The sequence below is a fragment of the Schistocerca nitens genome, chromosome 4, assembly GCF_023898315.1.
Source record: "Schistocerca nitens isolate TAMUIC-IGC-003100 chromosome 4, iqSchNite1.1, whole genome shotgun sequence".
NCBI classification, from domain to species: Eukaryota; Metazoa; Arthropoda; class Insecta; order Orthoptera; family Acrididae; genus Schistocerca; species Schistocerca nitens.
The window spans coordinates 428,640,110-428,658,241 of NC_064617.1; the positions used below are offsets into that span (position 1 = coordinate 428,640,110).

The 18,132-nt window shown below is 38.7% G+C and overlaps 1 protein-coding gene across 2 annotated transcripts in view; it reads right to left on the bottom strand.

Moving 5' to 3' along the window:
• Positions 1 to 18,132, bottom strand: part of LOC126253153 (coronin-7) — a 234,577-nt gene that overhangs the window by 62,306 nt on the left and 154,139 nt on the right. For both annotated transcript variants that reach the window (XM_049954311.1, XM_049954310.1), the window contains exons 12-15: positions 11,386 to 11,615; positions 6,364 to 6,554; positions 6,098 to 6,236; positions 1,216 to 1,422 (exon numbers count right to left, since the gene is read on the bottom strand). In XM_049954311.1, coding sequence (XP_049810268.1) covers positions 1,216 to 1,422; positions 6,098 to 6,236; positions 6,364 to 6,554; positions 11,386 to 11,615 — 767 coding nt within the window. The remainder of the gene's footprint in view (positions 1 to 1,215; positions 1,423 to 6,097; positions 6,237 to 6,363; positions 6,555 to 11,385; positions 11,616 to 18,132) is intronic.

Below are 18,132 nucleotides of genomic sequence, written 5' to 3' on the forward strand. Positions count from 1 at the left end.
ATGAAAACTATTGTTTTTTTCATCTATATTTTACACCCACCTTTGTCAAATGCATATATTAACTTTTTTATCACTGACTAGATATCCTCCCTACTCTGTGCTATCAATACTTGATCTTTAGCCAAAAATAATGAGTGGATAGCTCCCAGCTGGAAAGGAATTCCCATACCTCTGCACAATTACAAATACACAGTTTCAACAGGGTCAGCGGTATACTACAGCCCTGTCTATGTTTGGAATGGCTCACTCAACTTAGTTCATACTTCTACTGTGTATGATTGCTAGTATATTCTCCAAATAAGGGATATTTGCTGCATTTTTATACCTATATACTCCATTGCTACCCACCGAGTGTTCATGGGTACAGAGTCATACACTTTATGTAACCACAAATATTAAGTGTACTTCCTCACTCTTAGAATACGCCTTTTCATTAAGGCTAAAAACATGATCTATGCAAGACCATTAAAATTGCCTCATCCTCTCATATCTTCACATCTTTCCCTTGATTTCATCCTCCAACCTGCTTTTGAGTATAGTGCAGTGCTAAAAAAAATCAGCCAACAGATGCCAGAACTCTACCCCCCCATTACCATCCTATTTTATTTACCAAAATGAATTACTCATGGAGGGCTGCATCAAACCAGTCTCTGGATTGAAGACCACAACACACAACGAATTACTTTTTCTTTATCACACAGTTTTTAGTTCAAAGTCAACAAAAGTAATTGGGAAATTTAGGAGATCAAGCGAGTACATTCAGGCCATTGCTCTCTGAACTCTGGTCACTTCTTCTTCGTGAACTTAGTGTAGTTGTCAAAATTTTTCATCTGAAAATTTCTTCTGTCAAGTAAAGAATATGTTAAAGGATTCAGTTAGGGCCAACAAACCTACAGAATGGTGCATAAAGTTCTAATCGAGGTACAATAATAAAAATCCTACGTAGGCTGAAAAAATATAGTAACTCTCAAACAAGATCACCAGGTTCATAAATTAGCAATCTTTGAATTAATTTTTTTATACCACACTGTATTATAAACATTAGTGTTAGCAAATGAGCATTCCATCTTCTCTTGAAAAATAACGCTGTTGATAAACAGATTTGTTTTTTCACTTGCTAGGCATCAAGTGTATCTTTAGTAACTTGATTCCAGCAACATATATTTCTCAATTAAGTAGTATATGTTAATGATTATGTATAAGGCAACAACATACCTTCAGCCTTGGAACAGTGAAGGACAGAGGCTCTATGGTGTTATTTGTGAGCCTCATAGCTCGAGCAAACTCAACACTGCTCACATCACATACATTCTTAGGTAGGAATGAGAGGCCCTGATGCAACGAGTTACAGCGATGGTGACTAAGAGGACACAAGTATGGTGCCTCTTCTGTTACCTCAAATGCATAAATTGTAGAATCACCCTATTTCAAAAAATAAAAGAAAAACAGAAGTAAGGGTGAAGTATTCAAGAAATGCACAAAATTTTGATCGACAAAACTTTTTTAAGACAGGAAACTATTTGAAGTTATGAAAGAAAACACACTATTTTGCACATAAGTTGCTACAGATTTCTATGAAATTTCCAGAATATTATTTACTGAAAGCAAGAAGACTGCTGGGCAAAGGAAATATGGAAGAATGTGACTTATAAAGGACAATTCACTGCCCCTACTGGTCTGTTTAATGCAATTGGGAATGGTATCCAAACATAATTTATGTCTCTATGTTCCCTCTCAGAGCTTTGGATGACTGTTAGCAAATGGAATCGTACTGTAAAAAACACAGGTAAGGGCAGGCCATGAGTTACATGGTTTATCTGGAGTAGATATATCTTATTTCTACCATACTTATCCAAGTGTCTCAAATCTTTCCTTGTGTAATCTGTGATATAGTCATACAGTGCTTGGATGTCTCTGTAAGCTTTTCCATTTACAGTACTTCACCTTTCATAAACGATTCAAGAACATTGCCTTATTAAGTGTGTTTCACCATTGGAAACAGCTAAATTAATAGAAGGTATCAAAATGGGAAGCATGGAATAACTTTCCAGTATATAACCCAATGAAAAGCTCAATATATGGCTTGCCATATTAATGTGCTACAGTAATGTCACAAACAAAATTTGTACAATAGGTCTAAGATGTCTTTGTATACTTTGCCTGTTATTCTGCAACATTCTGAAAATATGCTTCACATCTCCAGAGCAAACTGCCCAACAACACTGTTCTGTCATGTGGCATTTCATCAAAAGACATTGGTAGGGGCAGCACAATCACCCACTATATTAATCTTTTCATTGGGTTATATACCAGGAAGTTGTTACTTCCATACTTCCCATTTTGATATCTCCTGTTAACTTCATTGTTTCCAATAGTGAAAAACTTTATAAGGCAACATTTCTGAACCATTTACAAAAGATTAAGTATTATAAATGGAATAAATTTACAGAGACATCCAAAACCTGTATGACTATACCACTAATTGCACACAGAAAGATTGGTGACAGTAGGATAAGTAACATCTTGATTCAAAAATACTTTTTAACTCAGGGCCAATCCGCACTTGTATTTTTTACAATACATTTCCATTTGCTAACAGTCGTCCGAAGCTCCAAAAGGAAACTTGCATTGATTACGTGGCCATCAGCTGTCTGAATATTGTTCCTGATACAGACATAGTGCAGCTTGCACAAAACAGGTTGGTAGGGGCAGCTGAATCACCCTATATACTACAAACACACTGTCAATATGCAACCAAGGGTGATTTTAAACTTATATCATGTGTGCATCATAACCTAACAGCAAGAAGGATTCTCGACGAAGGAGTTCCAGTCTGAACTTGCGTACATCACATTCAAAGATTCTGCCACTGTCATGAAGCTGATAATATTGAATTTCTGCGTCATACGGATGCCCCATGGTCAACCCTAAAAGCTGATGGCTTCTACCTCCAAATTATGCTCCCTCGGTACATTGAGTACAATGCAACAGAATTGTGTGCTGGCTTTCATTGGAGGCAACTGAAAGGGCTGTGATGACCCATATAGTACACAATTATATTCATGTAGGCAATTTGGTCTTAGGCGTACATTGCAACCAACAATACAACCCCCACCAGCAATGTCGCCCCAGACCCATGGTGCATGAAGAAGATGGACATGGGAACACCTGGAATTGAACCTGAACATTAGGCTCTTTTCACCAACAAGTGCAGGGTTTGTCTGACACCTGATGATCACCACAGAAGTTTGTTGAGGCAGCCAGGTATCACTGCCATGTCTCAGGGGTTCTGTCTCTTACGTTTAGCAGGAAGGTGGGTCATACCTCTCATCACTACAGAAGGTGTTTTGAGGGCTGTGCAGCATTAAGACAGAAACCTCCAACATATTGTGCAGCCCCGTAGCCAAAAGTTTGGTTAAAATTCATCTCTCATGGTGATAATACATAAGCACACTGTACCCACCTTGTGAACACCTCCCTCTGGGATACAGGAATCAAATGGTCTGATGTATTTACTGACAAAAACACAACAGAGTACACTTGAGACCAATTGAAATTTGCAGTTTCACAGGAACTTTCCTCAACCTTTGGATGATTTCATGGGCCTCACTGTCAATGACAGAGATGGGTGAGCAGCAATGTCTCACCTGACATGTGGACAGTGTGCCAAGTAGGAGCCAACGATATTACAACGCATGAGTTTGAATAATATTCTACTTAATGTTACCATGCAGTGGATTTTTGATTTTACAGTTGTGTAAAGACTGTGTAGTTTTGAACAGAGTGCCTTTATTTTGATTAGTGTTTTGTTTTTATTTTACAGTAATTGATTGTTTTACTTTAAGGTATACAGCAACCCGCCACTTTATGTATTTGTATCTATACTAATCAAACAATGGAAACTCCATGTACAAATATCAACAATGTAGGAAAAGACAGATTACTACTGTAAAGAAGACAATTGAAGTTGCACACAGGCACAATTAAAAGATGCTCGCTTATAGCTTTTGGACACAGCCTTTATCAGTAAACAGAGATAGACAGAAAAACACACACACACACACACACACACACACACACACACACACACACACACACAAGCCGGCATTCCAGCCTGAGATGCTGGAGTTGGCTGTCGTGCATGCGTGAGGTGTAATTGCTTGTTTGTGTGTGAATGTTGAGTGTGTCTGTGTCTCTTTACTGACGAAGGCTGTGGCCAAAAGCCTGTCTGCAACTTGACTTGTCTTCTTTACAGTAAGTAGCAATTTGTCTTTTCCTACCTTTTTTATCTATACTAATAGATGTTTTGGGCTTTCACCCATCTTCAATTGGCATACTACATAGTCAGATCTTCAATTAATGCTTTGCAATTTGGATGTTGCAGTTGCCCTGTTCAAAGTAACAATGTTGTTTATCTATACTAAGCATAAATATACATATACTAAGCATAAATATACATATACTAAGCATATACATATATTAAGCGTTAAATGCACTTAATTTATATTCTGTTTGTTGTTGCTCATATTTTCTGCCTTTATAAGAGTATCACAAACACTTTTTCTCTGTGACATGTCTGTTTGTATCAGAAAATTATGTCTACAGTAAAAGTTACACTTTGCTTACAAAAGGAACAGATTTCAAACATTTATTGCTTCCAAACTACAAAAGATACAAACATCACTCCAACGTTATGCATTCAATGTGACCACCAAGTGTTGCATGACAAATATCAAAACAGTGGCTCATTTCTGTAAGCATGTTCAGTGCTACCTGAATGAGTTTACCTGAATGACATCATTCCAGGATGCTGGATTGTAAGAGGAGGAGCGAAGATGAACTTCATCGCTGGTGGTCTCCCTGGTCTCCAGACCTCACACCTTGTGACTTATCTGTGAGGTTACGTAAAAGACTGTGTTTTTATCCCCCCTATGCATGACACTCTCAAAAGTCTGCAGCATCACATTGGTGAAGCTGTGAATTTGATAATGAGAGACCAGCTGCTTCATGTGTGGCAGGAAATGAGCCACCATTTTGATATTTGTCATGTAACTCATGGTGCTCACACTGGATGCACAAAAATTTGGGCTTTTCTCTTTCCAGGAACACTGGAATTGTGTTTTTATCTTTTGTAGTTTGGAAGCGATAAATGTTTGAAATCAGTTCCTTCCTTTTAAATAGCCCTGTACTGCTGAAGTTGATGGATGTACTCATTAAATACTTTTAATTTAAACTTCTAAAAGTCTAAAAATTAAAACTTCTTAGCATGCAATGTACTGAGTGCTATGAATGATTACCTACAATGTAATAGTGCTGAATATCAGAAAATAGTACAGTGCCTTTCTTGTAAAATATTGAATGTTACATATTTCATGCACAGTTAATAAATTTGACATACTGGAGTGACATATAGAATGAATAAATGCAGAACAATAGACTTATGTGGCTCAGAGCTACTATATACATAAACAGAAATGTATGGTTGTTACTGTATTTTATTTTCCATGGGCTGTGTTTGGTGTATGGTTCTATAAGGAAATTATTGAAGTTTTTTACAAACATTTTGTTGGGTAGCTCTGATAATTTAGAATGTCATTTGGGGATGCACATTTCAGATAATAAATTTCAATTTCTTTGAGTAAGTTCATTTCTTTACCTTCACTGGCTAGCTGAAGTAATTTTAGGTTGTATGCTATGTTCATTCTTGCACATCATACAAAGAAAAAGTCTGTGTGCCTACTCATAATGCAGGAAGTAGGAGCAACAACAAGCAGAATGGAAAGTGAATTTCTCTGATGATGAGAGGGGACACATGCTGTTGTTTAACAAAACCTAGACTGGCAGTTTACTGTAACATCAGTATAATCACACATGCAAAATCTGTACATTTCTGTATCAGAGTGAAGTAGATTTAATACTAATTTCAGCTAAACGAAATAACAGAGAGAAAAACAGTCTTCTTTATAGTTTCATTGCTGACTGTTCATATTGCGGTACTTTTATAACCAGCATGCTCAGAACTAATGAGATCTGCATAGATAATAATCGCAATGTAAACACACTTCAAATTACAGTTTTAAAAATGTCGATACACTACCTTCCCCGTAACAAAAAGAGTAGAACTATCTTCATCATAAAATGGAATGAGTATAGCTGGAGAAACATCCAAACCAACTGTATTCAGAGGCGAATTCAGACTGTCTGCCTTAAAAATCTGTATCTGTCTTTCAGAAACCCTGCAAAAAGATGATGAAATGAAAGTACAGTCAGTTACATTAATTTCAACTAATGTATCCAAGCTCAAAGAGAACAAATTAATTGAGAACACTGTTTCCTAAATAGATTAGCAGAAGTTCTACGAACTTGTCAAATCCTGTAACAACAAGGAACTGTCCATCCAGGGCCCAAACAATTCTTGCTCCTCTGGAACCTACTGGACCCTTTCCTTCTCGGATGGGTTGGACATCCACTCTGGGTTCATACACTCTTAGCTTGCCATCCTTGCAAGCTGTTGCACAGTATGCCCCACAAGGACTCCACGCAAAGCAGAACATCTGTTCCACACAATCAAAACATATTCATTTCAGTTTAGCAAAGGCTGAAATGCAGCAAACTCACAGTTCATTAGTTTAGTACATACATTTATGAAACTAAACAATGGAAATTCAGAGATGGAATGAATTAGGATAGACCTCTTATCTCTCACATTAGATGACAAATGCTGATTCTGAATAGTTAATTTCTACTCGTGCATTTTGCAGCTCTGATAACAACTGAATTTAAAATGTCTAATCAATATTCACAAGCCCTTATTTAACTGTTTCCACAAAAATAACAGATTTGTAAAAAGAATAAGACACCTTCACTCTTTCAGTTCATAGTAATTTCATGTAATTTTGAGATATAAATTGCGCTCTCTCTTTTGACAAATTTTAATTTCTTCCTGCATTTTGTGAGGGAGAGCAACAGAACCAGCACACAAAGTAACTAACTTTATTTTAAAGTGTGTCCCTCCTAAGCATTGTCAGGCACGTTTTCTCTGGTGTTTCCGCAGACATTTGTGGTTTTGTTTTTGCAATGTATAGCTGGAGACAGCCCATACAAACATTGTTGATAACACCTTTCATGCTATACCCAGTGTCAAAAGACAGTGTTGGTTTATTTTCCCCATTACAAATCAAATGAGAAACTGGTATAGGCATGAGTACTCAAATAGAGAGAGAGATATATATGTAAATGGTCAGAATACAGCACTGCACCTGGCAACGCCTATATAAGACAAGTATCTGGCGCAGGTGTTAGATTGGTTACTGCTGCTACAATGGCATGTTATCAAGATTTAAGTGAGACTGAACATGGGGTTATAGTCGTTTTGTGAACAATGGGACACAGCATCTCCGAGGTAGCGATGAAGTTGGGATTTTCTCTTACGACCATTTCACGAGTGTGCCGTGAATATCAGAAAACCATCAAATCTCTGACATTGCTGCGTCCAGAAAAAGATCCTGCAAGAATGGGACCAATGATGACTGGAGAGAATCATTCACTGAGACAGAAGTGCAACCCTTCCGCAAATTGCTGCATGTTTCAATGCTGGGCCATCACCAAGAGTCAGTGTGTGAACCATTCAATGAAACATCATCAATATGGGCTTTCGGAGCCAAAGGCCCACTTGTGTATCCTTAATGACTGCACGACACAAAGCTTTACACCTTGCCTGGGTCCATCGACACTAAAATTGGACTGTTGATGACTGGAAACATGTTGCCTGGTCCGACGAATCTCATTTCAAATTGCATCGAGTGGATGGACGTGTACAGTTATGGAGACAACCTTATGAATCCATGGACCCTGCATGGCAGTAGAGGACTGTTGAAGCTGGTGGAGGCTCTGTAATTGTGTGGGGCATGTACAGTTGGAGTGATACAGGACCCCTATACGTCTAGATACAACTCTGGCAAGTGACAGGTATGTAAGCATCCTGGACTGATAACCTGCATCCATTCATGTCCACTGTGCATTCCAACAGACTTGGCCATTCCAGCACGACAATGCGACACCGCACATGTCCAGAATTGCTACAGAGTGGCTCCAGGAACACTCTTCCAAGTTTAAACACTTCCACTGGCCACCAAGACATGAACATTATTGAGCATATCTGGGATGCCTTGCAACACAGTTTTCAGAAGATATCTCCACCCCCTTATACTCTTATGGATATATAGACAGCCCTGCAGGATTCATGGTGTCAATTCCTTCCATCACTACTTCAGACATTATTTGAGTCCCTGCCATGTCATGTTGCGGCACTTCTGTGTGCTCTAGGGGCCCTACATTATATTAGGCAGGTGTACCAGTTTCTTTGGCTCTTCAGTGTATATGAGTAATATGCTAGAGATGTCAGTAAAGTAAAACACTATATACAAGAAATGCAAATTTATCACTTGTTAACAACACATTTATGTGTATCAGAGTCTGGAGATTGTGTCTGAAATTTGTATGTGTGTATCAGAGTCTGGAGATTGCGTCTGAAATTTGCAGCATTTTAGCACTAAACATTTCTGCCACTGCGAATCAACACATATCATATGTGATATCCATGTTGCACCATATGACATACAGCATTTCTGATTTCCTGAAAGTCTGATGTAATCTGCCTCTGTAGGTTGGCCAGATTCTGTGGTCTTCATGCATACACTGTTAACATGACACAGCCGCACACAAAAAAATCTGTAAGAGCTAGACAGGGGCTACTAGCAAGCCACGGGATAGGTCCACTGCAGCCACACCAGCAATCATTGAATATGTGGTTCTCTGATGGCAGTTATAGATGGGAAGGGGGTTATGATGTGCTTAGTGCTTAGAGTCCAATGTGGTGGAGCACCAGCCTGTTGATATATACAAGTGCCCAGTATCTCGTCTTGCTGCAATTTGGAGTCCACATCCTGCTCAAGCATTTCAAGGTAACTGAGAGCAAGAACAGTACCCTCTGCAAAACAAATGGGCCAATAACATTGTACCATTATATGAAAGCTCGCTAGGTCTCTACGACACGTGAAAATTTCTCAAGCCATAGGACACATTGAGTGCATTTTTGTAGCATAATTACCATTTTCACTTAATCGAGACACATTGACTGCACTAACTTTTTCCACATCTACATAACGTGTTTGCGACATCTTGAGTTTGTGCTGCGAACAGCATGCGCTGTTGGCTTGCCTCCTGGAGCATGGTCACCCATTGTTAACTCCCATCAGTTTCACGTACATTGTTGAAAATTGCTCAGAGATGTATGCATTAACTTAATAAATATAACATTATATTTTTGTCACATCTCAAATGGATCACCCCATGTATAACAAAAGCAGTAAAGCACTCAGGAGACATGGCCAAATGCCAATATAACTTCAGACATGCACACACCACTGGCATGTAAATGATTCTCGAGTTGCAATTCTCTGTGACATATTAAAAGGCCACCAGAATGCTTTAATGGTGTTCATGTGTAGCATTGTTACCAGGCCTGGTAAGGAACATAAGGGGTGTGAAAAGTGTCGGATGTTAAGGAATCACTGTGAAGGACACAAAGGTATCACATACTCATGTGAGACAGCATTATCAGCACCTGACAGCATTTGAAAGAGACTTCGCTATGGGTCTCCATTTGGACAGAAGGTCGAATCATGCAATATCCAAATTTGTGGCACATTTAGGAGTCACAGTGGCTCAATGTTGGACTGTATGAAAATAAGAGGGCAGGCATATTTGTCAAGGTTCCTGTCAACCATGTGTGACCACAACAAGAGAGGTGTGCACTAAGCACATCATAACCCCCTTCCCATCTATGCCTGCCATCAGAGAACAAGACTCCCTGTAACATTGAGTCACCACACACCAATGTTAAGAGACTAAGAGCAGTTGGACTAGAAAACTACCATCCCATGCATAGGCTACCAGTAACACCAAAATGCAGACAGCTGTGTTTGGATTGGTGCCATGACAGGGAAGCACATACTGCTGATGAATGGCATCACATTGTGTTTAATGATGAACTGTGGTTAGGTCATATCGAGTAGTGACTGAGGGAACTTTGATGGCACACCTGTATAGCATGGACATCCTGCATCCTTGTGTGTTACCTCTCGTGTAAGATTATTGTGGTGCCATATTCCAGCAGCACAATGTTTGTTCACACAGAGCATGTGTCTCCACGAACTGTCTATGTGATATTGAGGTACACTCATGGCCAGCAAGATCCTTGAATCTGTCCCTGATAGAAGATGTTAGTGACCAACTTGGATTTCAACCATGTTACAGAGTCAGTCTCCAGGATATCGAGGACCAGATACAACAGTTGCCTCTGGAGAGGATACAACCACTTTGTGATACTCTCCCCAACAGCATCAGTGCATGCATCTGGGTCAGAGCGAGTGCAATGTCGTACTGATAAGTGGGCTCATGCTGCCAAATTGTTTCTAAAGTTCACTTGATTCTGTAATCACTGAAATGACATCACATACCCTCTCAACCCATAAACTTTCATTTTGTTTCCTTTTTCCCTTCTGAGTACTTCACTTTTTTTTGTCAAGCAGTGTGTTTGTATAGTATTACGGAGACAATAACTATTGAAAATTATTTATAGTATTCATTTGTAAAGTTCATTTTATGGACAATAACAGGGCAAAGTACTTTTTTTTTACGTAATTGTTAATGCCTTTCATTTACCTGTAAACATGCAGCACTTACATGCAACCATATTTTTTGTGTAAGGACAAAAGGTTAATACATCAGCACTCAACTGTGGTAATTACACGAATATGAACAGTGATGTTACGAGATAACAAAGGACCGACAAGGCAAGCTTGGCATTATCTGATAACATCAAAGTCACTGTTCATGTAAAATAAACCTGTATACCCTCAATCTGGTGTCCGTCTATACTCTTTCTTCGCAAGTCATGTGGTTTCTGTCTATAATTAATGGCAGTTTTGTTTCTGCATCACTTTGTGACACCACCATCACCACCTCCTCCTCCGCCTCCTCCTCCTCATTACAGTCATGTTCGCATCTCCCACTCATCTGTTTCTCGATTGATTCATCCCCCTGTCCCTCCTAGTAACACTCAGAATGTGTACCTAAAGTGCTTGTGGAGTAATCCTCAGATACTGAAGAGTTTTTCACATTAAAAGTTCAAGTCTCACTGCTTTCAAACCTGGTCACATACGCAAAGTGTAGACTTCCCTTTTCAGATACACTGGAGGCTCTGTTTAAAAAATCCTGTTTAGTTTACTGAAAGCATTCCAGGCAATTTTTATTCTACATGGATTAATTCAAAAACTTCGTTTTATATATAGTTCCAGTACGAGACCTGGCTAATGAGCTTACCTGGTCCGTGTGTCCAAGAAGTACAATCTTTTCACACTGTGTTGCTAGATCCCAGATCCGAATTGTCATGTCATAAGAGCCAGAAGCCAGAATATCTTTTGCCAAAGGATGGAACTTAATGAAGTATATCTTCTCTGAATGACCAGCTAATATCTGATCAGGAGTATTCGTTGGCTCTGGGAGGCCTCCTTCAGGTACCAACCACAATCTTATGGTTCCATCATCACAAGCTGAAATTCAAATGTTTCATTCTGTATACAACATAATTTAAGTTGGAAGTGGTATGTAGCTTTTAGAATGAATATCATCAAAATAATGTTCTACAAACTCAAGAAATGAACACATTAAAATACAGATATATAAGAGAAAATGGACTCATTAAACATTTCCAGACATGCTACAGCTTAACGGTATGTAATGTAAAGGGAACCAAAAATCAGTGTTCCACACAGGGTGGGTGGGGTGGGGAGGGGTGGGGGTATAACTTTAATTAAAACATGCGCAAAGCCTTTTTTTGCCTCCTGTGGAACCATCCGACACGGTTTATCTATGTATGCATTCAGTTGTGTAAAGAACTTTTAGAGGAATTTTCAATTATTTCTTAACTTTATTCCTTTCACATTAACAAACTGAAAGTGGGGTGAATTAGAATGTCAGTGGTGTTTGTTGAAGGATTCTAGTGCAAGTTGTTTATGAGATGTAGTATTTTGAAAAGTTTCCACATTGACATTTGCTTGTGCCATTCAACACGCGTAGTTGCTAGGTACAATGTTGTTTTGATTGTTTACAGTGTGCCTGTGTTTTCATTGACTGCACTGCAACTTGCTAGTCCATTACTGTATGACAGTCAAAGCGGCAGGTCATGAGTAGACAATGGGATTTACTAATGTAGAATAAGCTGAGATGCATATGGTGTATGGAGAGTGTAGGAAGAATGCAGTTCATTCTTGTATGGTGTATGCAAAAAGATACCAAAAGAGACATCAATCATCTTGGCAATTATTTTTCAACCTCTTCAACCAGTTACATGAAAGTATTAGTGTAACACCTAGACAACGTAAATGTACGGTGTGGGATAGTGAACGTCAGCTCATACGCCCGTGTTTCAAAGATGAAACAACGAACGTCTACAAGTATCGCACCCTCCTAACAGACCATCTTCCACAAATGCTACAAGGTGTTCCTCTGCGGGCTAGGGGGAACCTGTGTTACCACCACGATGACCGTCCAGCTCACAGTGCACGAAGTACTACAGCATGGCCATATGAATTGTTTTCAAATTATTGGATTGGACAAATAGCACCTTCATCCTGGCCAGCTCATTACCCAGACTTCACATCAGTAGACTTTTTGCTGTGGGGAAAGCTGAAATATGCTGTCTAAAAAGACATACCAATTACAACTGATGATATGCAATGATGCATTACTGCAGCCTGTACAGACATCTCTGCTGAAATGCTGGCATGTGTGCAATAGTCACTCTGTATCTGACTGGAAGCATGTATTCACATTGCAAGTGGTCATTTTGAACACAACCTGTGAAAATAAGTTGTCTTGTTACTGGTCAGAATCCATCATAACTAGCATTGCACTTATGTTGTTCTTTAATGTGTGCTACACAGGTAGTGCACAATTTTCGGCATGGGAACTTTTTCAAAATACATTATGAATAAAACACACACAACACTGGTGTAATATTTTACAATATTTATTATTTGTCACATGAACCAGTTTTTGACTATTATGCCATCATGAAGTAAAAAGATAAGTATATGGTGCAGTGAAATTTTGTTGGATCAAAGATTTAAACTAGTGCATGTGCAGGGTATCTCCATTTCCAGAGATTATTATTTTAGTGTAAATGTGACGTACAATTATTGAACTAAGATAAAATATGGGACATTAACTAATGAACTACAGACATATTATAAGACTTGAACATAGAAGAACATAATTGAACAATAAACTTTAGTGACATAGTCCACAGATGTGGCTGTACAAAATAATCTTGACTTTAATAGATCCTAAATTACAAACAGATAAGATATCATAGTTATGGGGGACTGGAATTCAATAATAGGAAAAGAAAGAGAAGGAAAAGCGGTACGTGAATATGGAATGGGGTAAGGAATGAAAGAGGAAGCCCCCCTCTAGTAGAATTTTGCACAGAGCGTAACTTCATCATAACCAACACTTGATTTAAAAATCATGAGAGAAGGTTGTATACGTGGAACAGGCCTGGAGACAATAGAAGTTTTCAGATAGATTATATAATGGTAAGAAAGAGATTTAGGAACCACGTTTTAAATTGTAAGACATTTCCACAGGCAGATGTGAACCCTGACCAGAATCTATTGGTTATGAACTATAGTTTAAAACTGAAGAAACTGCAAAAACGAGGGAATTTAAGGAGATGGGACCTGGATAAACTGAAAGAACTAGAGGTTGTAGAGAGTCTCAGAGAGAGCATTAGGGAACGATTGACAGGAACAGGGGAATGAAATACAGTTGAAAAAGAACGGGTAGCTTTGAAAGCTGAAATAGTGAAGGCAACAGAGGATCAAATAGGTAAAAAGACAAGGGCTAGTAGAAATCCTTGGATAACAGAAGTAGTATTGAATTTAATCAATAAAAGGAGAAAATATAAAAATGCAGTAGATGAAGCAGGTGCAAAGCAATACAAACGTCTCAAAAATGAGATCAACAGGAAGTGCAAAATGGTTACGCAGGGATGGCTAGAGGACAAATGTAAGGATGTAGAGGCATATATCACTAGGAGTAATATAGATACTGCCTACAGGAAAATTAAAGAGACCTTTGGAAAAGAGAGAACCACTTGTATGAATATCAAGAGCTCAGATGAAAACCAGTTCTAAGCAGAGAAGGGAAAGCAGAAAGCTGGAAGGAGTATATAGAGAGCCTATACAAGGGCGATGTACTTGAGGGCAATATTATGGAAATGGAAGAGGACGTAGATGAAGATGAAAGGGGAGATACGGTAATGTGTGAAGAATTTGACAGAGCACTGAAAGACCTAAAGTGAAAGAAGGCCCCAGGAGTAGATAACATTCCATTAGAACTACTCATAGCCTTGGGAGAGCCATCCCTGACATAACTCTACCATCTGGTGAGCAAGATGTATGAGTCAGGCGAAATACCCTAAGACTTCAAGATGAATATAGTAATTCCAATCCCAAAGAAAGGAAGTGTTGACAGGTGTGGAAATCACCGAGCTATCAGCTTACTAAGTCACGGCTACAAAATACTGACGTGAATTCTTTACTGGTAGAAACCAACTTGGGGGAAGATCAGTTCAGATTTCGCAGAAATATTGGAACACATGAGGCAATACTGACCCTGTGACTTATCTGAGAAGACATATTAAGGAAAGGCAAACCAATGTTTCTAGCATTTGTAGAATTAGAAAAGGCTTTTGACAATGTTGATTGGAATGCTCCCTTTGAAATTCTGAAGGTGGCAGGGGTAAAATACAAGGAACGAAAGGCTATGCACAACTTGTGCAAAAACCAGATCGCAGTTGTAAAGAGTCGAGGGACATGAAAGGGTAGCAGTGGTTTGGAAGGAGTGAGATAGTGTTGTAGCCTAACCCCGATGTTATTCAATCTGTATATTGAGCAAGCAGCAAAGGACACAAAAGAAAATTTTGGAGTAGGAATTAAAATCCATGGAGAAGAAATAAAAACATTGCAGTTTGCCGATGATATAGTAATTGTCAGAGACAGCAAAGGCCTTGGAAGAGCAGTTGAACGGAATGGCCAGTGTGTTGAAAGGAGGATGTAATATCAACAAAAGCAAAATGGGGATAATGGAATATGAGGTTAATGGAATGTAGTCTAATTAAATCAGGTGATGCTGAAAGAATTAGATTAGGAAATGAGACACTTAAAGTAAAAGACAAGTTTTGCTATTTGGGGAGCAAAATAACTGATGATAGTTGAAGTAGAGAGGATATAAAATGGACACTGGCAATGGCAAGAAAAGTGTTTCTGAGGAAGCGAAATTTGTTCACATTGAGTCTAGATTTAATTGTCAGGAAGTCTTTTCTAAAAGTATTTGTACAGAGTGTAGCCATGTATGGGTGTGAAATATGGATGATAAACAGTTTAGACAAGAAGAGAATAGAAGCTTTCGAAATGTGGTGCTACAGAAGAATGCTGAAGTTTAGATGAGTAGATCATGTAACTAACAAAGAAGTACTGAATAGAATTGTGGAGAAGAGGAATTTGTGGCACAACTTGACTAGAAGGGAACGGTTGGTAGGACACATTCTGGGCATCAAGGGATCACCAATTTAGTCTTGGAGGGCAGCGTGGAGGGTAAAAATCGTAGAGGGAGACCAAGAGATGAATATACTAAGCAGATTCAAAAGAATGTAGGGTGCAGTAGTTGCTTTGAGATGAAGCTTATACAGGACAGAGTAGAATGTAGAGCTCCATCAAACAAGTCTCTGGACTGAAAACCAACACAACAACAACAACAACAACAACCAATATATAATAGTGATATTAAGCAGGTGAGTAAAGTAGTCGTGACTATACAAAATAATTTTTTTTTTATCACAACGTGAGAAATTATCGTGAAATAGGAAGGAATAGTGAAGGAAATGAAGCATGTGAGTAATAGGGATAATTACAACATGGCCTGTGAGTGCTGTCTGCAGTTAGAACTGGTGAGAAAAGGAACTGTGTCTGGTCATTCAGTACCAACGAAGAACTCAATGTACTGAGAAAAAGCTTCAAATACGGTTCAGCACAAAAATCTCCAAAAAACAACTGAAAATAATAAAAATAGACATAGAATTTGCATTAGGCGAGGACACCTCCACTAAACATCTCATATCCCATGAACTGGTAGTATCTAACCTCATTTCCAGTGTCCCACCAACTAAGAAACAGCAAGTATTAAACAATTTCAAGAACAAAATGATTGACAATAATATTATAGCAATCTGGTCAGACGAAGGAAATACTGTTTTCTAATGAACAAATGTGACTATGTTCACAAAGTGGATGATTTCCTAAGAGCCACCAACTTCCAACAGATACTGAAACACCCCAGACAATCCTATAATGATAAAATTAGAAGTGTTATCAAACACTGTAAAAGTAATCTTATAGCTTCCAGAGTTTATGGCCTCCCTAAATTCCATGAAGATAATATCTCAATCCATCCCATGGTCTCAGCCTTCTCAGCTCCATGTTAAAAATTAACCTGATCAAGATCAAAACCAAGTTCACACACAGTCATGGCATCCTTAATTCAGTTGACTTAGTGAACAAAATAAAGGCATGAGAATCCCTCTTAGCACCAAGCTTGTTTCTTTTGATGTTAACAACTTACTCACTAACATACATGTTGACAAGTGCCTAAACATTCTCATTCTCACAGACTTACCATATAAATCAGGAGTCAAACTAATTGTCATGGATGACATAAGGTTAGCTACAGAACTTGTCTAACAAAAAATTATTTCCATTTCAATGATAGGATGTACAAACATTTTGGATGGTCTAGCTATGAGATCCCCCCCACTTCCCCCTCAGTCCAGTCCTTGTTGAAATCTCCATGGACAATTTTGAAACAAAGTTTTTCGAAAATAATCCACACATTTCCAAGGTTGGATACTGCTTTAGGTATGTTGATGATGTGTTGTGTTTATGGACAGGTACCACCAGACAACTTCAAAAATTCCTTCAGCAGCTAAATTCTAAAAACAATCATACACTATGCACAACAGAGTTTGGGTATTGCATACATTATTTAGATCTAACCATAGACATCAGTGACTGTATTCATACTTTCAAGATTTGTGAAAACTACCATCACAGATACAGTAATAATGGCCAATTCTCAACAACCGGTACCCATAACCATGCTGCCTTTCATCCTATGATACATCGCCTAATATCCATCCCCATGAGTGAAGACAACTTCAAAACGGAATTAAATGCCATTAAAAAATAGCATCGAACAATGGCTGTCATCCTAAATTAGTGGACTCCATAATGCGCAAAAACCAGAAACAACATGAGCACTCCCTTCTTCACCCTGTCCCTGATCCGCTACCTCAAGAATGCAAAATATGGTGCACAGTTCCGTACTTGAAAAGTCTAACTGGATGTAGCCAAACAACCTTAATTCAGTAATGTAAAATATCATTTTATGAGCACAATACTACTGGACACTTTTTGTCCACTGGTCAAGACAGGACTCCATTTTGAAAAAGAGTGGAATATTAAAATTACTTTTAACTGTGACAAATTCTATACAGGTCAGTCTGTCAGGGCAATATGTATCCACTTGAAGAAACACCACATCATTTGGAAACTTAGAAAAGGTGACTCTACTTTTGCACACTAGCTGCTAAACGAAAGCCATACTTACAAGGTGAAACATGAAGTATTGGTTGGTTTAAAAGAGGATGGGGTTGGGGGGGGGGGGGGGGGGAAGGGGGGAAGATAGGGGGTTGGGGGGGCGGGATGGGGGGACCAAACAGCTAGGTCATTGGTCCCTTGCTCTGATTAAAATAATTCCACAAGGGTGGGAGTAAAATAATCGAGACATACAAAACATAGCTGGAAGGAGGAGAAAACCACAAGAATGACACAAGGGCAACAAACACTAAACTGGACAACATCGGAAAAGAAAACCACAGAGAGACACAAGAAACATGTAGAAGAGACCAACAAAAAGCACTAGGGTGGAGGACACCGAGGGACAAAGGAC